The following is a 26,156-nucleotide window of genomic DNA, read 5'->3' as shown; positions in this document are numbered from 1 at the left end:
GGCTGTCGCTGGTGAGCTGCTCACCTGGTTTGAGGTTAATCAGTACCGTTGTGCTTCTCACACAGGATCGATCCTGGCCAACTGGTAAATCTTCTCTCTCTTTGTTTCTGTACGCTCTAAAACTTAAAATCTGCTGGGACTTAATTTGTAAATACGTCATTGGCTTTGTCATCAAGTGGAAGGCGCTGTGCAATGGGTGTTCCTGCAGATGTGTGTTTGTTTCAAATGAGAGATTATTTACATCCCAGCTTGTGTATTCCTTTCCTTTTTTCTCCCCGCTTTGCAGTCCCTGTTCACTGACTCTTTTCTCCTAGCAATTCCGTTCTCTTTGTGTCTCTCGCCACTTCCAGTTCCCATCCGTAATTTTGTTGTAAGGGTTGGGTTTAGTTTGCACTCACCTGTTATGTTGATTATTTATTGATTTATTTGTGAGGGAAGGCAAATAATCTCTTGGGAGAACTACAAAAGTGATCTGTGTGTTTAGGTAACACGAAAAAAGACGTTATTTTGGTCTCATCGCTGCTTGAGGAACTCTGGAGTGAAACCTTCAGGTTCCGGACTGGTTTTGGGAGAATCGGGAGTGGCACAGGTCTCTAATGACCAGTTCTGTCATAGGCCTGTGTCAGCTGTCTGTCCAAAAGCATAATTTGTAGGAGGTAGAAGCTCACTCTTCCTCTGGTCTGTAGAGGATTAAGCGGGGCAGCAGTGCTTGTTTAGCAGATGTTAGAAGGTGTAAAGCCGTATCGGATTTTTTTTCCACAACAAAATGAAATCCAGAAAATACAGATGGAACCTTGGCTGCGTTCCCAGGAAATTCTGTGGCTGTTCCTGTACTGGGGGTAAACGGACAGCGTAAAAACCCAAGGAGTTAGCCTGGGTGTTGTATGTACCTCTCTCCTCTTTGGATTCCCACTTGGCCAGCCTGTCTCACCAGGAATTTCAAATAAAAAACTAAACCAGCAGACCTTGCTGTGCAGAACAAGGGAACAGCGTTAGGACAGCCAGACTTCTCCTGAAATGGTAGCTTGAGTTCTTAGCAGAGACCAGGGAGAGAAGGCTGTGTGCTGCCATCCAAAAGATAATAAATGGCTTGAGGAATCGCTAGATAAAATGCCTGGACTTTTAAAATATGCTAGAGAACCGAGACACCTGCAGGATATTCCTTAGCGAGCATCCCACGATTTTTAACGTGTTTATTGGAGCGTTAGTAAAATATTGCTTGGCTTTTAAAAGCCTCTCTTAAAATCTCAGCAGTGTTTTAGGTTCTGCAGTATTCCTGTGCACCCAAGGTGGACATTAATCAGCGCAACTGAACAAGCTGCTGAGACTTATAGCTTAATTAGAGCGTATGCAAACCTATTTATCATCGCTGGCAGGGGCGTGTAGACCAAGCTTCAAATTGTGTAGATGCCCAGGTTCTGCTCTTCTGAGCTGCACGCAGCTGCTGTTCTTTCTCTTCCCGGCTGCATTTTTTCAATACTTCAGACTTGTTCGGACCAAGACAGGCGTTCCAGATCTTCTCTGGATGGATGGCGGCTCGTACCAAGAAGCAGCTGTGCAAGGCTCTCCCCTCGCTGTCCCATTCCTGCCTTGATGTGGCGGGCTGGGCTGGGCTGTGCTGCTCAGGTCAGAGGATTTGTTGCACGCTTGTGCAATGTTTGCACTTTTCTGCCTCTTGTGTTAGGAACTTTTGGGGCTGGAGACGTGCGTGATGGAAGGGACCAATACCTTCAAGTGCGTCTCCTGGTCTGACAGTGTACGGCAACATTCCGGGTGTCCTGTAACGCTTCAGGAAGCAACCTGGAGATGCCAGCCAGCGATGCTCTGATCTGTACCGAAGGTGCGTAGCTCCCTCATGCCAAACTGTGCGTGTGGGGTCCGTGTTCTTGACATGCCCCTTGGCACGCAGGCGTTTGAGCAGCTGTTGTAGCCAAGCCAGGAGATTCAGTGAGGAGAGAGGCGCTGGAGACAGCGTTTTTACCACAGGACTTCAGTTATAGGGAGCATTAGCTCAACTGAGATGACTTAATAAAATCTTGATGCATTCCAGAAAGATTGTGAATTCATTAAGGGCACAGCTGGACAGTCTGTCCCCCTCAGGTCTGCCATAGCCATGGAAGAGAGATGTCATTTACCTTTTCTGTGTAATTACTGTAAAGCTATTCCCCTTCTCCATGTTGTCTTTTTTTTTTTTTTTTTTTTTTCTTCCTGGCAGAGCTAGGCTCAGGGGAAATTAAACAGCAATTATGATGTTTGCTCACTGTTATACCACAGCAGATACTTGAAGGTAAGTTGATGTGTGTGATTGGCTTCCGTAGGAGCGGGCTCTGCTGCAGCAGGGCTGTCAGAACCTCTCAGATCCAGAGATGCATACGCGGTGTTAATCCTTTGCTTAGCTAAGGCAAGACTAAACACAAACATGGGGCACAGCTTGTGTGTTTTACATTTGAAAACAACTGATGGGAAGTGAGAAACCAGGGCGTTCAGCACTTACTGGGGCGTTTGTGAAGGGTATGGTGGTTTGTGATGTGGGAGCTTGATGGACCGCAAAAAATTATGGGTGAGAGAGGTAAGAAAAGGGTGCCACATGGCAAGGAAGTAACCTCCTGATAAATGCAGCGGGTCTGTGCAGCGCACGCAGGAGCGCTGTGTTAGGGAGGATGTGGGATGCGGGACGCTTGAGCCTCTGTCAGCTCATCCTCCAAGCTGGACTGCAGAGCCCGTCCCAGTGCTGTGTGCTCCTGCGGGAGCGGATCCCAGCCGGTTCTTCCTCTGAGAAGATAACACCTAGAACAAAGCTAAAAGGAGATGAACCATGACTTTTTTTTTTTTTTTCCTATGAACCTTCAACATGGGGTGAAATGGTCTTGGCAGGAGAAGGCAAGAGATTTGAGGAGTTATGAGCTCCAGATGTATTTCAGAATTGTTGAAAGCTGAACTGTGGTTTTTAGTGAAGAACATATCCCCTCTGTCTCGTTAAACTTCAGTAATGGGAAGGTAGATGTTTCAGAGGAAGGGTAGCATTCAAAGCCTGAACGGCGTTTCTCATTTTGCTGTGTAAGTGTTTGATAAATTGCTTGGGGCGGTTAATCCGATGTTAACATTAAAAAATGGAGTTGTGCTTGCAGAAAAGAGAGGTGGCGTTGTATCAAGATGTGAGGCTGTTACTGTGAACAACTGAGCAGTCAGAGAGAAATTAATCTCCCCACGCTGATGGGAAGAGCTGCTCCTTGATGGAGTTGATCCGGGAGGGCACTCATAGCATCTTTCTCGGATGGGACACAGTACAGGAATTGGAGCTGCTCGTTTGAGGGGTGCTGTTGGAGTGGACTTGTGGGTCATTTTATTGGGACTTTCCTTCTAACGTGTTGGATTTATTGGTAAGTGATACAAATGGACAATTATGTCAGCAGCACCAGTATCTGGGGGTCTGAGAGATGAGGTGATTTTGGGGACAGGAGGCAGGCCATTAACAGTTCTCGGGACAGAAGCAGCAACTTGGACATGGAGACCCTTCCTGCTGGACAGCTGCCTCAGAATACTGGGAATATTACCACCAAACCTCTGGAACGTTACGACTGCTCTAATTCCTTGGACTGGGAGCTTTACTGAAGAACGGTTTTGCATGTGCTGAGGCACTGCTTTGTTGAACACTCCTGTTTGCCATTTGCATACGCGTTATGGATCATCCGTGTACGTGCAGCTGTATAAAATTTTGCTACTTCACGTTCCAAGCGGTGATAAGCTGGGTCATGCATCGCTGAAGTTTCCCGTTCGTTGTGAGGCTTTGCAGTGGTGATCAATGCCTGTTCTACTGGTGGTTCCAGAGCTTGGTTAAACAGGAGCGCGTTACGAGGGGCAGGGAAGAGAAGAGGGTGACAGATGCCAGATGCAGCTGGATGGTGCTTATTGCAAAAGAAGACCATCTCCTCCTGGCTTCAGATGGTCTGCGCACTTCAGTAGGCTTAGAGAGCGACAAACAAGGTCACTGTTTCAAGGAGCAGGTTCAGCCCTTCCTGAACTTGGTTTGCAGGCCTTGAGTTACTTTTCCACTATCAGCCAGAGACCTCACCACAGGCAGTAGTTGCTTCAGCGGTCTCCCTCCTTCCTTAATTGATCTGTGAAGTTTGGGAATGAGGGGGATGTCACTCTTAGGGTGAAGGAGTGTAGTGATGCAGTGAAGGATGGACATTCTGCTTTGTCGCAGGTGATTTTAGTGCGTGGGGGTGTTGCTAGCAATACCCAGTTCCTGGCACAAAAAGCTTCAAAGGAGACGTACAATGTATTTGCAGGTGGTTGGATTAGGCCTGTTCCCCTGGGTGTAGACCTGCTACCCAGAAAATCCAGTTGAGAGCAGCCGCCCTCCCCCCCCGCGCAGGCACCAGGCTGCCTGGTTTATCAAGCTGTTTGCAATTACAGCGCAGAGATGTAGGACGTGTTGACTGCGAGACCTTGTGGTGAGGTGAGGTGATATCGCCAGGAACAAAATGATCGTTGCAGGCCATTCATGTCAGCAGCGTTTATGCTTTTCTGTTTGCTTGCAAGCAAAGCCAGCAGCTAATTTGCAAGGCTGCCTTTTGTGAAAGGGCCCTTTGATCAATGCCTGCCTGTGTTAATGTTTCAGTAGGCTATTGATTTCTGCAGCAGCTTTTGTTCCCTGAATTTATGTGCGATGGATTTCGGCAGCGCACGCTCCGCGTGTTTGATTAAAGTTCATTTGACTTCACTTGCGGCGAAGCTGGAAGCTGGTTTTACTCCCCGTTCGTAGATCCGGAGCTCTCCTGATTTACTCCTTTGTGCTCAAGCCTCTGCCACCCTTGCGCTCACCAGTACGGCTGCTTCTAATCCTTCCAGGCTCGCTCCACTCCAGCATTTAATCCCTGAGGTAGATGATATATAATATTAGGTAGCCAGGCAGCTAATAACATCTGGCGTGGAATTTTTTCCGTGTAGTACGTGTCTAACCTGTGTGCGTGTGTATAACATGAACGTTCTCTGCGTGTGCTTCCTCTCTGCCTTCTACTTCTCTGTCTTTGTCAGAAAGTTGAGTCATTTACTGAGTCGTGTGGCTGTGCAGTCTGAAGATCTGAACTACAGAATATTCTCTAGTCCTTTAATGTATCCAGTTTTCACAGATGGGGTAAAACTGGTTCTGCTTCGTCTTTATCTGCATGCACTCGTGGCTGCAGTTTTGGGAGGGTCGTGGGGTGGGTGGGGGGGAAGCATGGTGATCCTGAAGTTAGTACTTCTTATAAATATACACCTTTGTAAAAAAAAAATTTGGTTTATGATGGAGTGCAGGTGTAAGTTAAGCTTCCCTGGGGACGTGATGGGTTTGTGATGTGTAAATAGAGCTCAGATAGGTTCCCATTTCCTATTTTACGACGGGAGGAGAGCAGATTGGCTTGCACTCTGCTGTTGCCGTACGTCAGAGCACACGTTAATTCACTGACATAAAGACCTGGGATTTACTGACTTGCTCCTTGGTGCTGACACCTCGGATTTGATATAAATGAATTTATGGGTAAAATGTGGCTGGCTTCGTTTGCAAGAGGCTTTCTGCCTCGGGAAAGCGCTGCAAAAGCTTTTCTGCAGAGCTCCGTCTGCCGCCTGGCGCAGGTCACGTCCTCCATTTGACAAACGGTTGTGCTGGGTGGACTTTGAGCCGGCTGAACGGCCTCCAAGCAAAGCGGTGTTTCTGAAGCAAGCACGTGCCGTCCAACGTGCAGTAGCGGAGCGGGGTGCTGGGTGTCAGAGCTCTGCGTTCTTCCCAGATCTGACGTAGCTCGGGTGTTCGTCACCGTCAGCCTGCACCCATTGTAGGTTTAGATTATCTTCAGGAAAGAGTTTTCTTATATATTTTTTTAATTTTTTTTTTTTTTTTTTTTTAGTGGGGCTTTTGTCCTTCAAAATTAACAATTGTAGGTAACAATTCACTTCACCCACTTAGTCCTTCCTCCTCCTCACAAGCATCCCGCTGGGTACCGTTTGGTGGGGATCGGCAGCATCAATCCCAGTCTGGAGCAGCGCAGATTGAAAATGCATCTCTTCTGTCCGTTGCCAGAAATCAGAGTTGTGGTTGCGTTCTTTTTCTGGTGTTTCTATTTTTAAATGAGGCACTGGTAAAATTCTTCAGGGTCTCAAATGTCAGCAGTTAATGTCTAGAACAACATCCTCCTCTTGTCTTCCAAGCGTTTCGCTCGTGCAGATGTTGGTTGTGGCTGTAATTAGTTCTTTGAGGCCCTCGGGAGAGCTGGGATTAAGATCTGGGATTAAGCGTGTGGCTGTTAGCGTTAACCGCAGCGATCTGCCCTGCGCGCGGGCTGCGGGATTTCCCCGCAGAGGGTGCAGGCTGAGGTGGGGTGTTTGATCACGTAAAACGCAGTTGAAAGAAACCCTTTTTGTGGGCAGTTCGGGTCTGTTTGTTCTGCTGCTGATTTTGCAAGGGGCTGGTTAGGACTTCTCCCTTTTTGTTTTTTTTTTTTGTTTTTTTTTTTTTTTTCTCTTGTGACTTGAAAGAAACACCACCTTTTACCTTAGAGGCAGACAAGCCGCCAGGAAATGATGGGGTTTCAAAGCAAGAGAAGAGAGATGAAAACCACACGCTGCTCTTCAGTTCGGCGTTGCATCCGCCAGTTCGAATGGCAGCTGCTCTGGTTTTTGAGCGTCAGCCAGGTTCATTATGCTGCGAAATTATCACTCATTTCTCTAGGTGTGCTCTTCTAACTGCCTAATTAATTTAGATGTGGGCATATACATTCAAATTAAAACACCATTTATTGTAGTAGGGTTGAGTTATGGTTATAGACTTCTTGTTGAACATGGTTTTGTTCTAACTTTCAGCTTTTTAAGCCGGAATACTGATAAATACCTGTACATGGAATGCAGGTTGACAACGTGGCAGCATCTGTCTGAAATGATCCTTATTCTTTGTGTAAACACCAGAGAACTCCTAGCAGCTGTCAGTTATTTGTTCTGACAGCTCACTGAGAGGCAGTACGTCTCCGGGTGCCGTGCCTCCTGAGCTGGGCAGCGGTGTCATGGGATGGTGACGGCAAGACAGGGACACCAGCAGTACCCAGGTGGATGCTGGATACCTGCTACCCAACCTCTTTTCTTTTCTAGGGAAGGAGGAGAGAAGTGAGAAGGCATTTATTTACTTCTGTTCCTCCCCTGCAAAAGTGAACCAAAAAAAAACCAAAACAAAGCAGACTTTTTTCTGTCTTACCTAAAGAATTCTTTTGTCTGGTTGAAATACATCATGAAGCTTCCTACAAAAACACATGTGCGCGCATACAGAGAGCAAAAGGGAGGAAAAAAGCTGACAAGTCAGATTTGCATGCCCCTCTAACATACTCCTTCTGTATTTGCAGGGAGAACTAATCACCTTCTATTACTATTGGAAGAAAACCCCTGAAGCAGCAAGTTCTCGAGCCCACCGTAGGCATCGAAGACAGGCTGTGTTTCGGAGAATTAAAACTCGAACTGCTTCCACTCCAGTCAACACTCCCTCCAGGCCCCCCTCCAGTGAATTCTGTAAGTGGAAGCTAAAAGCAATGCATTTATCTCTGTTTAGACGCAGGGAGCAACAGTAATGAAATGGTGCTGTGCCTTCAAGTGAATCGAGCAAGGAAATGGGGCGCAGGCAGTTGCCCTCTCCTGTTCCTATACGGTTCCGCTGGAATGCGGAGGGCGGCTTTGATCACCAAGTGCTTTGTGCGGTTCTGAAACATAAAAGCATCCTGTAAGGATGGAAATATTGCCCTAGTACTGAATTTCCCTACTCTTCGCTTGGTTTTGTGTTGTATTTTCTCCAGGTTTATTACAGTAATGGGAATTAGAAAATGCAAGAGGGAAGTGCTTCATCCCTTTGGAATGGAGTCCCTTTAGTCCTTCCTTGGTGACCCATACCTTCTGCTTGATCTCAGCGCTGTCATATCTTAGTGCAGGTTGGAAGAACTTTGGCCTTGACTGAAGCAGAAGTGTCTAAACAAAGAATACTGCCCCAAACCAGTGAATGTACTGCATTGCAAAGGGTTGCGATTAGTGATGTCCGTATGGATTTATCAACTTTTATGTAAAAGGCTTATATTGCCTTCTGAGTTTTAAGTCTTCTGTGGACTAAACCCAGCGCGTTTGACATGCCTTCTGAAGAAAGGGACTGTGTGGAAGGCATAAACTGGCAGATTCTTATTATAAAATACGGGGAGGTGGAGGATGTGGTGAGCAGGCAGGACAGAGAATTCAGGAGAGGGTATTAGTGAGGCGGTAAGAAGGGGCTATTAGCTTCTCCATGCTGAAATTAATAGGATTTGTTGCTGATTTCTGTGTGCACAAGAAGTGAGGATCTTGACACTACAGCTTGATCCCAGACACTCAGCACTTCAGAGTGCGTGTGGCTGGAAGGACACATCCATATGGATCCGACTGCAGGATGAGATTAAAAATCAATTTAGTAAAAGAAAGCAAGTTCCACCCTGCTGTCAGTTTTGCAGTCAGAGTTCAAACACCTGCAAGAATTAACGTAGAAATTAAGGTAGTGCTGGCAGCTACTGTTACTAAATGGGAACCTGTGTTAATTTGAAGAGTAATGAGTTGATGACAAACGCTAATGGCAAGTGCTGTAGAATCCCTCCCTCTCTGTAACCTGCATGTATTACAAAATACCCTCTTGGAATCTTTAGAAAAACAGGATTCTTGCATCGAGACTTCTCTTCTAATTAAAGATGTGAACAAAAGAAGCCACAGGGCTTGCTGCTTGTGACAAATTATAGACCTGTTATGTTGTGAATTTACAGTGGTGGTGCTGGAATAATGCAGTCCTCTCCATAAGAAAGGGTTTACTCCTGAGTTGTTTTAGTGATGTCTGCAGATTTTCAGTGGTTTAGTCGGTGCTTTTTAGCTCCCAGCCTTGTAATCGGCTAATTTGCTGTTACTGCTTGCCACAAAGGAAAGCAACCCTTTCCATATTCTCTGCTTCTCTGAAACGTGACATTCTTGAAATATGAGTTTGCCACGGGTTACAACTCTGAGGCTTGCAGTAAGGACTGGAAAGCTGGTAGTATCCGTGTAGTACCTCTCATCCAAAAGAATGACACCATGTTTTTCGAAAAGATGCACTACATACAAGGGTCCTTTCTTCCACCCGCAAAACACATCTAGCTCTTGGGTTAAATACAGCTCTGTCTAACAGAGCATAACAACAGTCCCCATCTGGTGTAGAAGATGAAGTCTAGAAACAAAATAAAAACCAGAAAAGCCACCACCACAGTATCTGTCCATGGAATCTAGTAAAGTAGGATTTAGGTGTAGAATACTTGATTTTAAATGTGGCCAGGTTCTAGAGATAAACCTCCTTTCTCTTGAAAATTGTACTTTTGGAGCACAGCCTCTCTAACTAAACACGAACAGTATTTGAATGATAATTTAGTTGGAAAAGGACTCTGTACTGAATCAAAAGTTCTGTGAGTGGTATCTCTTGGCCCGTTCCTGAAATCCTCCTTTAATCTTGCTTAGTTTGCAAAATTGGAAATAATGGCCATCCAAGGCAAGGTGGTTGTAGGAAGTCACAAAACTTATCTGAGAACTATTATTAATTGGGGTTTTTTTAGCCAAGTAGGAAGAAATAGAAAATCCTACTGGGTTTTTCTTAGCCATTTTCCTCTTCTTCCCTTGTTCTTTACTTCTTCAGTGGACTTGAGCTCGGCCAGTGAAGATGACTTTGACAGCGAGGACAGCGAACAGGAGCTGAAGGGCTACGCCTGTCGTCACTGCTTCACAACCAGTACGCACCCGATTCGTTGCTGTGTTGCTCTCCTTTCTGCTGCTGCCTATTTAATGCAGGTTCACTCAAGCAAGAGCAGTTTGTGTGCTGTTAAAAAAAAAAAAAGTGGGGTTGAATCAGCTAAAATATACACAGCATTCCTAACGGAGTTAATCATGCGTTGCCATTGCAAATTATTGCAGTGGCAAAGAGAATCCTGAGAGGTAGACATTTATACAGGAAAAAAATCTACGTAATTCATAATCTATATAATCAATTTGTGATGTAACAAATCAGTGTTGGGCTGTGACAGGCACACACAAAACTTTTTTATGCTCCAGATCTCATCTGCAGCAGCCCTGTTCCTGTAGGTATTCCTGAAGGTTGTGTGATATTTGGGCATATGCATGGCATGGAAGTGTGAGCCCCAAACTAGGGAAGGGAAGGAAATGAGATGTTCGTAGCTCACTTCACTTTAAAAAACCACAGCTTTGGAGAATAATAGCTGCCTGTTACCTCCCAGGTAGAGCAGATAAGGCTTCTTTCTTTGTTTTCCAAGCTGTAGTGGGTTAAGTAAACAAGTTCGTTTGTAAATTGAGTATTGAAGATGTGCACTGGAACACAGACTAAGCCTGGGACGGGACAAAGTTTTCCAGAAACTTCATTGTCTGTAGAAAGGCAGCTGCTCTTCTAGTTGTGCTGTGCTTTTTTAACGATGCGATGTGTTTGTGCTGAGCATCTGGTACATTATGTATTTCTAAGCTGTTGCTTTTCCTGCCCCAAGCCTCCAAGGACTGGCACCACGGCGGTCGAGAAAACATTTTGTTGTGCACCGATTGTCGCATTCACTTCAAGAAATACGGAGAGCTGCCACCCATTGAGAAGCCTGTAGACCCTCCACCCTTTATGTTTAAGCCTGTCAAAGAGGAAGATGATGGACTTAGTGGAAAGCATAGCATGAGGACAAGGCGGAGTCGAGGCTCGGTAAGCTTAACACTCTTGCATTGCAGCTTCTTCTGAACAGAGGAGGTGTTGTGTGGAAAAAGGTACTCAGACTTCTAAAATGACGCTTTTTCTGTTTTACGTATTTGCCGTGATATATCCCTGCTGCTGCGTTTGTGTCTGCAAGTGTGAGATCTGCTGAACCTGAGGCTTTGTTTGGAAAAAGGAGCTGAAATGTCTCTTCTGCAAGTTCTAGTCAAACTTGCTATTCCCGTGTTTTTAATGACTGGTAGAGGACTGTCATCATAAGGGGACGCTTGGCCACTGGGTCATTTTGAGCTAGTGTGTATCCTTCTTCCAGCTGGATCCTGTCGGAGGTGAGCCCTTGGGCTTATTTTAAAGGAAGAGTTTTAAAAATTGAACGCTGTTCATGCGGTCTTCTCATGTTACTGGAGTTAAAATCTCTTCCCTACAGAAAACTGTAGTTTGCTCCTGCGGTTCCTGTGCTCTGGCAGAGTTTTTGCTCGGGGTGAAATGCTGGGAGCCTTACTGTGTGCAAATCGCTTGCGATACCTCTGACAGCAGCTCTTGTTCGTTTGGTGTGTTTTGGGTTTTGGCTGATGGAAAGCAGCAGATAGATTTCTTTCCCTTGCCCTCCCCTCTCTGTCTTTCTGATCGCGATGATGTGACCAGCGCTTCTAAACATCTTGTGAGGCGACACTGTCAGGTAAGGCTGGCTTCAGTGTTTTTGTGGTAGCCAGTCATCCACAAAACTGCCAAACTGTGAGGGAAACAGCATTAATTATTGACATACGCTCTACTGTGATTCCTTATTGCAGAGCAGGAGCATTGAAACTGTGGGTTTAGAAACTGTTCTTGACTGCTTGAATGCCATCATTTTTTTAATGAAACATGAGGGCCCTCCTACCTCGTTCGCTGCGTGTGTGTGCACACTTGCAAATGTGCGTGCGTGCATTTTAGGAAGAAAATTTAGCATGCGAAGAGCAGCAGCCTTGGAACATCTTTCTAATATTGTCATTTCTAGCAGATACTACTAGATTAAATAATCAACACTTAATGTTTTTGAATGGACGAATTAAGGATTTGCCTAATTTTACTTTTAAGTCCAGATGAGCTTTCAAGGAAAAATTGTAACAATGTTAAATGCTCTTGGTTTTTAATTTTTCAAGCTCTTAGCAGGAGTGCTCCATCCGTGCCACTGCTGTAAGACAGAAAAAAAATAGAGGTTGGACAAAGGCTGACTTCTGATACGCTTTTATTTCTGTTAAACAAATAGATGTCTACACTACGTAGTGGTCGTAAAAAGCAGCCAGCCAGCCCTGATGGTAGAGCCTCACCCATTAATGAAGACATCCGTTCCAGTGGCCGCAACTCTCCTAGCGCCGCCAGCACCTCCAGCAATGACAGCAAAGCAGATTCGGTGAAGAAGTCTACCAAGGTAAGATTTTCCCATTCTTCTTCTGTGTCAGGGCTGGGCACTTGGGGCCTCTTCGCTCAGAGAAATGAGACGCAGATTCTAGGAGGCCAGGGATTCTTTCAGTGACCTAGAAATTCCTGCTTGTGTGGATAAGCAAAAGATGTGATGGTGCATCTGAGTGATGCTTTGTTCCTGTACGTAAGGATGTTTAGTGATTAAAAACCATTAAAGGATCCCCGCATAACCTCACTGCTCTCCTGATAAATTCATCCTTCAATTGTGGATGCAAATGCAAGCTAGGCTTGTGGAAGTAATACAGATCAGAAGTGCTGTCTTTAAGACAAGTAGACAGTTTTGGAGACTTTTTTTTTTTAAGCAGTACTTAATCTTTGTTTACAAAGGAATATGAATATCTAGTAACTGAGACTACTTCTGTTACTGGTTTTCTGTATGAATGTTTGCTTGATTTTTCACAGCAAGCTGACAGTTTAGTGTGTTTAAATGAGTAAGTGCCTTTCCAAGAGAGTGCTGAAGGAGCAAGGGCAGATGAAGTGGGAAGGCTTGCCATTAAGCAGTGTAAATTGAAAAGTAGCAAGTTAAAAATAAATTTAAAAAAAAAAAAGTCACAACTGGAGTATGGAGTGAGTTTTCACATGATAAAACTGAGAATTTATTAAAATTTGAAGTTAGGTTAGGTAATTATGTCATGTATAAAGCTGTCCAGGCCATGAAAGAAGGTAGTAATCGTGTAATAGCTGCTCACTGTTAGCCCTGTACTTGAGGGTGTGTAAAAATATCCCTCTCAAATATCAGGAATAAAGGAAGACTTTCACGTAGTAGAAAGAGGCTTGTATGGGTCTGCATACTGCAGAAATTCTTGCTCCCTCCTCTGTTAACTGGTGCTGGGCCCAGAGTGTACTGGGCCAGTTGATCTGGTATGAGTTCCTGACGGACTTGATTCTGCACAGCTGAAGACAACGGCTTTTTCTAAAATACTCCTTCACTTTCGAAGCTCCAGACCACATCTGCATGACGAGGAATGCTTTACTCCACGTTGCTTTTTCCCACTAGCTCGTGTCAGAAACGTGTGCAGGGTTTGTGTGCGAACTGCCCCTTGGGTTTCTGCCTGCAGAAGTAAAATTGCCGTTTCTCTTGGGTTCTGTCTTAAATTTGACCTCCAGGGGGAGCGGCTAGAGCATTATGTAGATGCAGGTCTTCTGGGAGCTGCTCCTGGCAGATGGTGGAATGCAGCAGCAGCTCCAGAGTAGATTCCTCTGCAACCTGTAATTGGACAGAGGGACAGATGCATTTTGAATCATTGCTAAGTACTGACTCAGCTTCTCAATTTCTGATCAGTTCTCCTGCTCCATAGGAACCCTTCTCATTTATTTGTGTTAAATATGGTAGCACTGGCGTACACTCAATTCACTTTTGCGTTTACATCGCTGGTAACTGTTGTGTTGTGCTTCATTTGTGGCAGAAGATAAAAGAAGAGGTATCTTCTCCTCTCAAGAACTCCAAGAGGCAGCGGGAAAAGGCAGCTTCTGACACAGAGGAACCTGACAGGTCCAATGCCAAAAAATCCAAAACTCAAGTGAGTCCCACAGAGGAATATTTTCTCTTAGGAAAATGGTTTGAGAGTGGGAGGGGGTGCAACCCTGGTAACAAACCAAAAACATGAAATCAATTTAAGCCACAGCAAATTGTGACTTAGTCTGTGGCTGGAAAGCAACCAATATTATGAAGTGTTCCTTCTGTTGAAAAACAGTGGGATTATAGGGGTAAGTTCAGAAGTCTTTACTTTTGTTTTAGTATCAGTATCAACAATATAGGAGTATACTTGGATTATTTTCCACCCCCTCCCTCCATTTTTTTAAATTGAAATTTGTTTTTTCCTCTTCTGTGGCAAGTTTGAAGACCACCACTGGAGTTCTCTTAATTTAATGGTATCAAAGCTCAATTGAAATACTTTCAGGATGTCTTTTCAGCTCCGTGTACCTGACCAGGTTCACTCTGTGCACAGGATTTGGGAGTTTTGGCACTGAGCTTTCCATATTACAGAACCACGCAATGATTGAGGTTGGAAGGGACCTGGAGGTCACCTAGTCCACCCCCTCTGCTCAGGCAGGGCCACCTAGAGCTCGGGACTGTGTCCACATGGCTCTCCAAAGACGGAGAGTCCACAGCCTCTCTGGGCAACCTGTTCCATTGCTTGGTCACCCTCATAGTGAAAAGTGTTTCATCGTGTTCAGGCAGAACCTCCTGCATTTCAATTTGTGCCCATTGCCGCTAGACACGACTAAAAAGAACCCGACTCTGTTGTCTCTGCTCCCTCTCTTTGCATATTTATGTTGCCTGTGCTGTTTCAAGTCCCGTGAGGTTCAGAGTGGTCTTGCACTTGTGTTTGCACAGCCTGTGTAATAGGTTGCATCCTATGGCATGCTGGTAGTGTTCTCTGTGCGCTTTTCTCATGCATGGTGGTTGTTCTTCCCCCTCTCCCTGCAGGAGATCAGCAGGCCAAACTCTCCCTCGGAGGGTGAGGGCGAAGGCGAGAGCTCTGACAGCCGCAGCGTCAATGACGAAGGGAGCAGCGATCCCAAGGACATTGACCAGGATAACCGGAGCACGTCGCCCAGCATCCCTAGCCCTCAAGACAATGAGAGCGACTCGGATTCATCTGCTCAGCAGCAAGTGCTGCAGGCACAGCCCCAGGTGCTTCAGGCACAAAGCGGTTCTGGCCAGGCTCCTCCTCCTACGCCGCCTGTATCAGCCCAGTTACCAGCATCGCTGCCGGCAGCCTCGAGCGCTCCTTCGGCTCCACCACAGGTCTCGCCATCCGCATCCCAGCCCTCTAGCCAGCCCCAGGCCCCTGCGCCGCCGCCTCCTCATTCTCACATCCAGCAGGCCCCTGCCTTGCACCCGCAGAGACTCCCATCGCCTCACCCGCCTCTGCAGACCTTGAGCGTGTCGCAGAGCCAGCCCACCCCTGCCTCTTCACAGCCTCACTCGCAGCCTCCGCTCCACAGTCAGGCCCAGCCTGCTCCTCACAGCCTGCAGGCCCAGCCCCTCCTGCCTCATCCTGTCCCTTCCCAGCCGTATTCCCTCCCCGCTCAGTCATCTCAGTCTCAGGTTCCCCTTCAGACGCAAGCACCGTCTCATTCTCACTCCGCTCTCCAGGTTCAGGTAGCGCAGCCTGTCCTGCCGACTGCAACCTCCCTGCAGCAGGCTCAGCCTCCACGGGAGCAGCCCTTGCCCCCTGCGCCCATGGCCATGCCTCACATCAAACCGCCCCCTACCACCCCAATCCCTCAGCTCCCCACTGCTCCATCCCACAAGCACCCTCCTCATCTCTCTGGCCCTTCTCCATTCTCAATGAACTCCAACTTGCCTCCACCACCTGCTTTAAAACCTCTGAGCTCCCTCTCAACTCATCATCCTCCATCTGCACACCCTCCTCCCTTGCAGCTGATGCCGCAAAGCCAACCGCTGCAGTCTTCGCAAGCCCAGCCTCCTGTACTGACGCAGAGTCAGAGCCTTCCCCCCCCTGCTAATCACCCCCCATCCGGACTCCATCAGGTATCCTCCCAGCCCCCCTTCTCCCAGCATCCGTTTGTCCCAGGAGGCCCATCTTCCATCACCCCTCCTTCTTGCCCCTCCACTTCCACGCCACCCACTGTTCCTGGCCTCCCGCTTCAGACTTCCGTCTCCACATCAGCAGCTTCTAGTGGAAACGTGCCGGTGGTGACAGCCTGCACGCTACCACCGATTCAAATCAAAGAAGAAGTCCCAGATGAAGCTGAGGAACCAGAAAGCCCTCCCCCTCCACCCAGAAGCCCATCACCAGAGCCTACTGTGGTGGACACACCAAGTCATGCTAGTCAATCAGCCAGGTATGGAGGCTGTCAGCGGCGCTTTCTTAGTGTGCTCGGGTTTTCTGTGTAGCAGGACGCTCCCAAAAGCTGAGAAATGAGCTCCTGCGGGAGCTGAGTGTATTTTACATGTGGGCCTTCTCAGCCTCTCGCTCTAGTGTGATTTTGCTCTGTTTTTTCTGGAAAGCTGCTGTTTCAGCCAGCATATTCAGACAGGGCATTACCGTTTGTAATCGAGAGATGGGTTTTATACTCTACTTGTCTGTGAAGTAATGTGGTACCGTTAATTTTCTCATGATTTTCAGGGAAACTGGTAGTACCAGGCTATAGAATGATACTTTTTGGACATACAGCTCTTAAATCCCAGACTCTCCCGTCTTTCCCAGGGCTAAGCTCTTTCTATTCTGTTCCTTTCAGGTTCTATAAGCACCTGGATCGTGGCTACAATTCATGCTCAAGAGCAGACTTATACTTCATGCCTCTAGCAGGATCAAAACTGGCCAAGAAGAGAGAAGAAGCCATTGAAAAGGCCAAAAGAGAAGCAGAGCAGAAAGCCAGAGAAGAGAGGGAAAGAGAAAAAGAAAAAGAGAAGGAAAGAGAGAGGGAGCGGGAGCGTGAAAGAGAAGCAGAAAGAGCTGCGGTAGGTTTATTTGTGGCTAAGGGCTGTTTCGGGTAGTTGGCGTGGTAGGATCTGAGCTGGATGGTGACTGCAGAACGCGAATCCCAGGAAGCGCTTTAACGCGTGTGCGTTCAGGTATTTGTGAATGTGGGAGCCTTGTGTGTGAAGTGAAAGCCAGCCAGCTGTGAGCACCTCCTGGCCTGCCCGTGACTCTTCTCGTTGAAGGAAATGGAGAGTTTCTCCTCCTGGTCAATGCAGCTGGGGCTAACTAGGCCAAGTGTTTGCGTTTCCTTGCTGTAGAAAAGCACGCTGTGCAGATCTGGTGAATGCCCTTGTGTACCCCGTACTACTGTGCAGGCGCAAGAGTGCTGCCTGCTAGAATAAGGTGGTCAGAAGGCTTTTAAAATGTGAAGTAAACTTAACTGAAAGTGTGCAACTTTTTTATTTATTGGCAAATCCAAACTCCAGTCTTGGTACAAAGAGCCAATACTACTAGTCCATTTTTCTGTGGCCTGTTGGGAAGGAATGATTACTTTTGGGCCCCCAGAACTGGTCGGCTGGTAACACATTACTGATGGTGAAAAAGGAAGTGCTACAGTCTTCCTGTTCAGCCAGCTGCTGCCCATAGCTGTGACACGTACCAACCAGTTGCTGCTCTGAGGAGCAGTTGGTGCAGCTTTGGGGCTGCCCCTACAAAGTAGTTATCTTCTGGCCTATGGGACAGACAGAATCCAGTTCTTCCCCAAGGCACACTGGAGCACACAACTGCAGGAGGTGTGAGGCTCAGCAGACTGAACTTGCCTTCTCTTAGAACTCGAAGTACAAGGAGGGAAGTGTGTGCCTGCTGTGTTTTTAAGCCAAATGTGTTGAATTAAAATTCTCTTCCTCCATTCTGTGCAGCAGAAGGTATCCAGCTCCTCCCATGAAGGTCGTCTTGGAGAGTCTCAGCTCAGCGGGCCAGCCCATATGAGACCTTCGTTTGAACCACCGCCGACGACCATTGCTGCCGTACCACCTTACATCGGTCCAGATACGCCTGCTTTACGAACACTAAGCGAATATGCCCGTCCTCATGTCATGTCGCCAACAAACCGTAATCATCCCTTCTTTGTCCCCCTGAACCCCACCGATCCGCTTCTGGCCTACCATATGCCTGGCCTCTACAACGTGGATCCCACCATTCGGGAACGAGAGCTGCGCGAGCGGGAAATCCGGGAGCGAGAAATCCGGGAAAGGGAGTTGAGAGAGAGGATGAAACCTGGCTTTGAGGTGAAGCCTCCAGAGCTAGATGCACTGCACCCAGCCACTAACCCCATGGAGCATTTTGCCAGGCATGGTGCACTGACTATTCCTCCAACAGCAGGACCTCACCCGTTTGCTTCCTTCCATCCGGGTTTGAACCCCCTTGAAAGAGAGAGACTTGCACTGGCAGGCCCGCAGTTACGGCCTGAAATGAGCTACCCTGACAGACTGGCAGCAGAGAGAATACACGCTGAGCGGATGGCATCGCTGACGAACGACCCGTTGGCACGGCTCCAGATGTTCAACGTTACGCCTCACCATCACCAACACTCACACATACACTCGCATTTACACCTACACCAGCAGGATCCCTTACACCAAGGTGAGCCCCGGGAAGCGGGCCGGGCGGTTTCCTGGGGAACCTCTCTCATGAGCTGCTAGCAGCCGTCTGCCCAACGCGGGCAGACCGTGACTCTGGCATTCAAGTAGCAAAATCCCTTTTATCTGATGTGACTTTTGTACTGTATAAAGTTGTGATAAGTGGAACGCAAACAATTATTTTTTGGGAGGATGGACCAATAACAGTGATAAAGTAAATGATGGCAACAGTACAGTGATCTTCAGACTGTGTGCTGTGACTGTAAAAGGTTTGCTGTTTTTTTATGTGTTTTTTTTTTTTTGTTTTGGGTTTTTTTTTTTGTTTTGTTTTGTTTTTTAAGTACTGGAGTCCTAGAGCACCACCTTAGAGTGGTGTCTGGTGTACAGGTGGAGACTGGGTGAAGGGAATTCACCGGGAGAGATGTCATGGAACTAACACTGCTAACGGCCGTTACGTTATGAGTTGTAGCTGGAAACGAGCTGAAGCTGGTGTTTTCGTACAGGAGCTGAAAAATAAACTTAGAAGAGAAAGACAATCTGTATCCATTTGACTTGCCAACCATCTAGCTTTAGTTGAGCTGAAATTCTTTGTCACAGTTCTTAAAAGAATTATCTAAATTTATGGGTTGGCATATTTTTAGCTACGGTATATTCTGATGTGTGGAAATTTTTTTCCCAATGTATTTAGTTGTCCCAAAAATAAATGGGTGTCTTGCTCGTCTCTAAAGCAAGCTACGTGGTTACCTCTCTGGAAGTTTGGAGTCTGGAAGATGAGGCACTAAGCAGAATTTTTTTGATTTTTCTGGTGGCAGACAGGAGAACATAGCAAACAAGGCACCAGGTGCAGTAGCTGCCAAGTAAGGATGAGGGGGAAAAAAAAAAGTCTAAGCAGTTAAAGCACAGCTTCTGGTGCGGCTGGCTACAAACATAGTGTTTGTGCAGGCAAATATAGCATACTTCTCCTTGGAGCAATACGCGTTAAACATAGCCGAGATGACTGCTTTTTGGAGCTTGGAAGGAATTTGAGTGCTGGTGCAGAAGCCAAATTTTACAGCAAGGAAAGCAGCAGAGGCTTGTGAGACCGTTAAGGGGGCAGGGTGTTACAGGGAGGAGATGATAGCGCTGAGTGTCAGCATGCTTAAAGCTGCCAGCTGCGGACGTTGGTCGAAGCCGCACACGTTACAGACTGGTTCAGTCTGAGGCAGGTTTGCACACCCCGTTGACAGCAGGAGAAATTTGTCGTAGATTGTGTCTGAACAAGGATTCTGTTGTCAGGTAAGTCACGTACCACCTCTGTGCACGTAAGTCTAGATACTCCCCAGTTCGGCACAAAAATGCGGCCAGTACGCTCTCGCTGTCGAACTGGCGAGAGGCTGGGGCAGATAAAGCCAAGTCAGTTCATGGTCAGGTCTCTCTTACCTGCATTTGAAAAGTAATTTGGCTTTAGTCTTGGATGCCAGATGAAAATGCAGTCAGGGACTCTCGAGTGTCTCCAAGCAGTTCTTGCTCCAGAGTAGCTCCGGTAGGCGAGTAAGGCCCTGAAGTGCGTAACCCGTGTGTCCCCTTAGGGTGGGGATGAATAAATGACCACACGTCTCTGCTCCGGACCAGGTAACTGCCGAGGGAGAATTGCGTGAGCTCTGTTGTGTTCCTTTCATTTGTGGTTCCTCTGCAATATGCTAACAGCTTCACATGCAGAGATTTAAGATGAGCTGAGGAGTAAATTTTTCAGATTTTGCTGATGTTTTTTTTCATTATATTGGTAAAGTGACATCAGAGAGGTTTTCTACAGGTGTCCCTCTCCACGCAAACAGAGGTTTTTGCCAGCTTTTGGCCTATCAAGCAGTGTTGGTAAACTTGGAAGGATGCTTAAGTGCTTCTGTACTACATGTGATTAATGATCCTTCAATTCTATGTGCGGCCAGGGGAAACAGGAGAGTTTTGGGGAAAACAATTCTGAATGTTGACCATCTTTGTTGTTTTTCCCTGTTGCTTGGTGTATTTTTTTTTTCTTTTAGAAATTAAAAGCCATGGTTTGTTGCTTTCAGAATTAAGACTGTTTGGTAAGCAGATGTCACTTGAAGATAGAAAGAAAAGTGGGTTTCAAATTGGATGGAGCTAAGCTCCTGGTAATTACGTGCCAGTTGGGCCAAATGCTGATTCAGCTCAAGTCTAACAGGGCTTTTGATCTCCCAACAGTGAGTGATGCTCCCCAAAGCAGTTGATTGCTTGCTTTCTTTCCTTCTTTTAAAGGTTCAGCAGGACCTGTTCACCCGCTGGTGGATCCTTTAGCAGCCGGACCCCATTTGGCACGTTTTCCCTACCCACCTGGGACCATCCCCAACCCATTGCTAGGGCAGCCACCTCATGAGCATGAAATGCTCCGACATCCAGTCTTTGGTGAGAGCATTTTATGGTCCTTTGCAAAGGTTGGCTCTTGATCTGAACTGCCATCTTCTGGGTCTTAGCGTTTCTTGGGCGGGGAGTTGGTGGAGTGGAGCTGTAACTTAGGTTACAGCCAAAGGATGGTTGGTTTGGTTAAAAAAAAAACCAAAACACAAACTTCATGGGACAGCTCTCTGCAGACCTCATAGCAAACAAACGTCTAAAACCAGGCAACTCTCTCGTAGGTACTCCTTATCCACGAGATCTGCCTGGTGCCATTCCACCTCCTATGTCAGCAGCCCACCAACTGCAGGCCATGCACGCCCAGTCAGCAGAGCTGCAGAGACTGGCAATGGAGCAGCAGTGGTTGCACGGGCATCCTCACATGCATGGTGGTCATCTACCAAGTCAGGAAGATTATTACAGGTGAGACGTGCAATGAAGGCTTTTGGAGATGCGAGGGTGCTACAGCTTCCTTCATCCTTCTCCACATCCCATCTTTTTTCTTTTGAATTACCGTCTTTCTTACTGTGTGCTGAGTTACTGTCCTGATGCAGTTGTGGAAGATGGTGAAGCTGTACTAAGACCTAATTTGGGCATAAATGATGGGGCAGATTGGAAGCTAGGTCCAAATTATTGGCACAGGATGTAGGCTAGTTGAGTTTTATATCGCAGAATTACCTCTGAGTGGGGTTTTTAGTGTGATCCTACGATTGCTGCTTCCGCAGCCCTCTCTCTCCTTTGAGAACAGTCAAGGAGGGTGGGTAAAAGCTTTATGAATGGGAAGAGGAGAGGAATTCCATAACTCTTAAGAAATGACTAAAGACAACAGGAAGTTGAAATGTGTGAATAATACAGATCCAGCTGAGAATGCCTGGGCGGATCATGTGAGTCCTTTCTCCCCAGAATGCCATATGGTGTTGATAGTAGAGTGGTTCTCTTCTTGGCCTACCTTAGGTGACACCACCTTATTTCCTGTTTGGCAATGACCATGACAATACGTCAGCTAAGAAGAAAGAGCCACCAGCACCTAGCAAGGGTCATTCCTCATCTCTGTGGCTAGCAGGGATGTATTGGAAGCAGCATATTAAACACCTGCCTTGCGCTGCTTTACTCTGATGCTTCAGTCCTTGCTTCTGCTATCCAAAATTGCCTGCTGGCCTTGTGCCACGGGGGCAGCCAGTCTGCCTGAAGCTGACTGTCATATCTGCAGCTGCAGATAAAGCTGAAGCTTGCTGAGCTGGCACGAGTGATCCTGCTCACACGTAAGGAGCGCTGCAGTAGCAAAAGGTCATCGCTTCCTCCCGCAGCAGACAGCGTTATCGCTGCCGTTACAATGGCTCTCGGTTTCGTGCTGAAAGCTCACAAGTCCTGTGGCAACCCCTGTTCCCTTCAGGGCGCCCGGGCGAGGTTAGCAGGAAGGCAGGCTATCTCTGAATCGTCGTGACACCTCCTTCGTTTTGTTAAAATGAGTTTTCTTTCTCTTTCAGTCGGCTGAAGAAAGAAGGCGACAAACAGTTGTAATAAATTATTTATTTGTAATGCTGGCTATGGAAACCCCAGTCCTTGGGAAGGAATGGAACATTTTTAAATACAATAAGAGCTACAAAAGGAAAAGGATATCTTATAAAGATTTCTTATATATTTAAAACAGAAACAACCACCCAACAAGTAGAGACTTATCAGCCTAGCGTTCGTTTGTAGAGAAGATTTCTCAAGACTGGTGTGGGTCTCCCTGCATGACAACGTATTCAGAAGCCTATTGAAAATACAGGACTGTGTGGAATATTCAGAGAACTTCCTGCAATCTTGGTTTTTTGGTTTTGGTTTTTTTTTTTTTTTTCCTTACTAGTTTGTTTTGAGTAGGTGCTAGAATCAGGTTCACAACACAAGTCACTGTGTGTGAAGAGACACTCAATGCATCTATAGCTATTTTAAAAAAACAAGGATTGCAAGTAGGTGACATAACAAGCTCTGAATCCAAGTGCTATAATAATAAAAATCTACTTTTATTTTAATACATTGTAGGAAATCTTCATAATTTTAAAGAGAGCTCAGTTCTGCAGCATGGCTTTTTAAGTCTGTAAATAACTTTTTTGGGTAGAGGGGAGAAACAAAACAAAACAAAACTCCGGAAACATTTATCTTGATTTTCAGTAACATCACAAATTGTGAATTCCTACCTGGTATTGACAGAATACAGAGTTGATTTTTTAATAAAATATATATATATAATTATCCCTTTAATTAAAGGGAACGATGGGTATCAATAATTTCAAATGGGTAAAAGCTTGAAATTTGGTTTGATATCAACAATAAGCATTAAAGGGAGTTGCAGGGATAATGTTGCAAATGACTGTTTCTGTTCTTGGTTTTTTGGTTTGTTTGGGTTTGGGGTTTTTTGTTAGTGTTCCATCTCTCTGTTCTGCAGATGATTTCTGTTGAGTTGGGTTTCTCAGCAGTACAGGTGTCTCTTGGAACCAGCTTACCCTTTTGATGCCTACTTCAAGGGTTAGTTTTCAGTGTGGCCATAATACGCTTCTTTCCTATTACCTTTTGAAACTTAATCTAACTACATTTGGTTTAGAGTTTAGGCAAAGGTTCAAAGAAATAATCTGTTCTAAAATCTCTTTTTAAAAATGTTCCGTGGCTCAAACTAGTGCAGCCAGAATTTTGTATGCATGTGCATATTTTTGGAGGACGTGCTCTTTCTGGCCTCTTACGTTTGATACGTTCTTAAGAAAAGTGGATAGGCAACTCAGTGTTCTTAAAGTTGTTTTGCAAAGACCAGTCTGTATGTCTCTTTGACTGTTACAGTTTTCTTTTTGTAAGCAAAAACTTTTTAACTGCCACAAGCGTTCTGTATCTCAGGAACTTACTGCTTTGGGATTCACCAGATCTATGGACAGTAACATTTACTGACTCCCAACACAACAGGTCCGTGCAGAATAACTCCTGTTGGCTAGTTCCCATGTGGATGGTAAAAGGAGAGGAATACACAGATGGCCAGTGAGCGTTATTTTGGAGACCGCTCTGCTTACTGTCTAGGCAGATTATTTTTTTTTTTTTTTTCCCCCCACTCTTTGCCATGGGTTTTCTTTGCTAGAGCAGAGGGTGATGCAAGCAATGGACATCTAAATCTGCTGGCCGTTTTTTCTGCTGGTGCATAACTTCCCCCCATTCTCTCTCTTAGCTCACAAGTGCTCTCTTTCTGCTGTTGTAGACTGTTCAGTGTGATGGTTGTGTCATAGGACCGTACCGAGCCATGTTTGATAAACTTGTAGTTAATCATACGTTCTGATGGAAGGCATGGCATGCACAGTGCTTTATCCACCCGATGGATCTCAAACCAGTGTCGGTGCCCAGAGATTACTGTTGGACAGTCAGTAACATCAAATTACCAATTAAAAATACGAGGTCTACTCAAGGCAACAGTGTGTAGGAGGGAGAGAAGGACTATTTGACCTGACATTGATATTCCATTTTTCTGTCCTCCATTCCACATTTCTCAGTGCTGAAGAACTGCAGTTGCATTTATTCAGTTCCATCTGCTACATGTGAACTCTCTGGGAAGGTATTAGGAGGAACAGCTAGTGATTCTGAGATTTGGAAGACATGAGGTCAGTCTGCAATCAAGGATGGTAAAGTCGTCTTCAGTCAATGCCTTCAGTTGCAGTGATCAGGTGAAACGGTTTTCTTCTGAGTAACATTTTTTACTTTTGCTAACAGTGAAGCAGCTAGTCAGATGGGTGTGCTCAGCAGAGAGACTGCCTCAGTTTAAAGGTTTAATTAGGGACATTTCAGTTAAACCTCCTCTCCTTGTTTTTACCATGTGGAATTTGGGAGTTCAGCCACTCCAGCCATTTCTTCTAATCCTCCTCTTTTGCTGTTATTTGTAGCTATAGTTCTTAAGGGAAAAAAAAAAAAAAGCCAATTGCCTCCAGTGGTCCTCTCTCTATTTTTTTTTCAGCTGAAGTTTGCAGTCTGCTCAGAAGTTATTCATTGATCTTTTTTTCTTTTTTCTTTTTCTTTTTTAAGAAAAGCATTCTGATAATTTGTGGGAGGTTTTTTTTTGTTCACATCATTCAGTAAATAAGCACTGAAATTCTTCCATTTTAGACCAGTGATTAACTACAACTTTACATGCAGTGGTTTTTGAAGCCATCTTGGTGTTCGATGCCCTATTAAAACAACCCAGACCTTTTGATTTTCTTTAAGAAATCTCTCTTATTTTTCCTCTGTTTTGAAAGTTTATTTTTTAATTTTGCTTTAGTGTTTCTGAAACGTCTCTCTTGTTCTATGTCGTCATGGTTGAGCTTGTTTCACTGCACCGTTAAAGCAGAGTGTACATTCTGACTGCTACATTTATATATATCTTGAAGCTTAATGTATATATGAGTAGTTTGCCATGGGATAACACAGTGTAAACAGAGTAGAAACCCAGAAATCGTGACTTCTGTGTTCTCTCCATTTGAGTATTTTGTAATTTTTTTGAAATATTTGTGGACATAAATAAAACCAAGCTACACTACAGCAGCCAGGTTTTGCCTGCAAGCGAAATGTGTCTGTTGATTGTTGTTAGTGGGAAAAGAGTTCTTTTCATCTGGGATAATATGGGATGCCTCCATGGCCATCTTGTCTGTTTCAAAGCTGTCTTGTCTTTCTTGGCTTTATTTTTTCCTTCTTTGAGGTCACTTTATTTTTAGTACACAGTACACAAAGCACCAACATCATGTCTAGTCCCAGAGTACGTTCTGCCTCCCTGAGGCCCATTGATGCTCTAGGGCCATACCGCATAATTTTTGGCATGTTTTTCCATAAGTTAAGCAGTCAAATTGGTAAGAATGAATGTGGAAGGATGTTTTGACTGTCGTGAAGTCAGGGGCTTTCTGTGTACAATGGTAATATATTGTAGCCACTGATAGGCCTGAGCGCAAACAAGCAGTTAAAATGAAGTGTGTGAATAAACTCCCATTGTGTCAGCCAAAGAAGAGTAGAAAAACAAGAACTTCTAATCCAGAGAGGACAACTCCCCTGGTTTCAACAGAGTAGGAAGACTACACGCTGTCATTTTCTTTTAAATTTGTCTGTGAACCAAAAGTGTTCAGAAAACATGCCAGGGAAAATGAGGCCTGATGACTAGTGAAGTGTAAGCTTGAAATGAGTTACAGTACACTATGTATAGCCCAGTGGCCAAGTTTTTCAGGCATCTTATTTCCTACCAGATGGAACTTTGTGCCAGTAGAGTCATCGTGCACACAACTCATACAGATCTGGCAAGAGATGCATTCCAGAGGGATGATAACTGCAGAGAGGAAGAGGCACGATAACTCATTTTCTGTTCATTGCCTGCTAAAAAGCTAAAATTTGCTTTCAAGTTGCATGAAGTTACATGTTTGTGTGCATTTGTAATGGCTCCCTGCCTTCCATCTATCAGGGTTTACAATGTCTTTGTGTTAGCTGGCTGTTTGGGTGTTCTGTATTTGCAGTTTGTGATAATCAGCGTCTCCAAAACTTAGG

General features: G+C 45.7%; 1 protein-coding gene across 6 annotated transcripts in view; it reads left to right on the top strand.

The window, feature by feature from the left end:
- RERE (arginine-glutamic acid dipeptide repeats) overlaps positions 1-25,169 on the top strand; it is a 191,711-nt gene extending 166,542 nt beyond the window's left edge. For 3 of the 6 annotated variants that reach the window (XM_086764386.1, XM_086764387.1, XM_086764392.1), the window contains 11 exons: positions 7,374-7,536; positions 9,692-9,784; positions 10,548-10,747; positions 12,003-12,164; positions 13,624-13,737; positions 14,649-16,033; positions 16,430-16,652; positions 17,532-18,255; positions 20,505-20,651; positions 20,882-21,062; positions 22,127-25,169. In XM_086764386.1, coding sequence (XP_086620512.1) covers positions 7,374-7,536; positions 9,692-9,784; positions 10,548-10,747; positions 12,003-12,164; positions 13,624-13,737; positions 14,649-16,033; positions 16,430-16,652; positions 17,532-18,255; positions 20,505-20,651; positions 20,882-21,062; positions 22,127-22,160 — 3,426 coding nt within the window. In that variant the 3' untranslated portion in view covers positions 22,161-25,169. The remainder of the gene's footprint in view (positions 1-7,373; positions 7,537-9,691; positions 9,785-10,547; positions 10,748-12,002; positions 12,165-13,623; positions 13,738-14,648; positions 16,034-16,429; positions 16,653-17,531; positions 18,256-20,504; positions 20,652-20,881; positions 21,063-22,126) is intronic. The other 3 variants (XM_086764388.1, XM_086764390.1, XM_086764391.1) reach the window with 3 other exon arrangements.
- The last annotated feature ends 987 nt before the right edge of the window (positions 25,170-26,156 follow it).

Source organism: Chlamydotis macqueenii, chromosome 21 (assembly GCF_036417535.1).
Source record: "Chlamydotis macqueenii isolate bChlMac1 chromosome 21, bChlMac1.mat, whole genome shotgun sequence".
Lineage (NCBI taxonomy): Eukaryota > Metazoa > Chordata > Aves > Otidiformes > Otididae > Chlamydotis > Chlamydotis macqueenii.
This window is presented reverse-complemented; position numbering and strand designations above follow the sequence as displayed.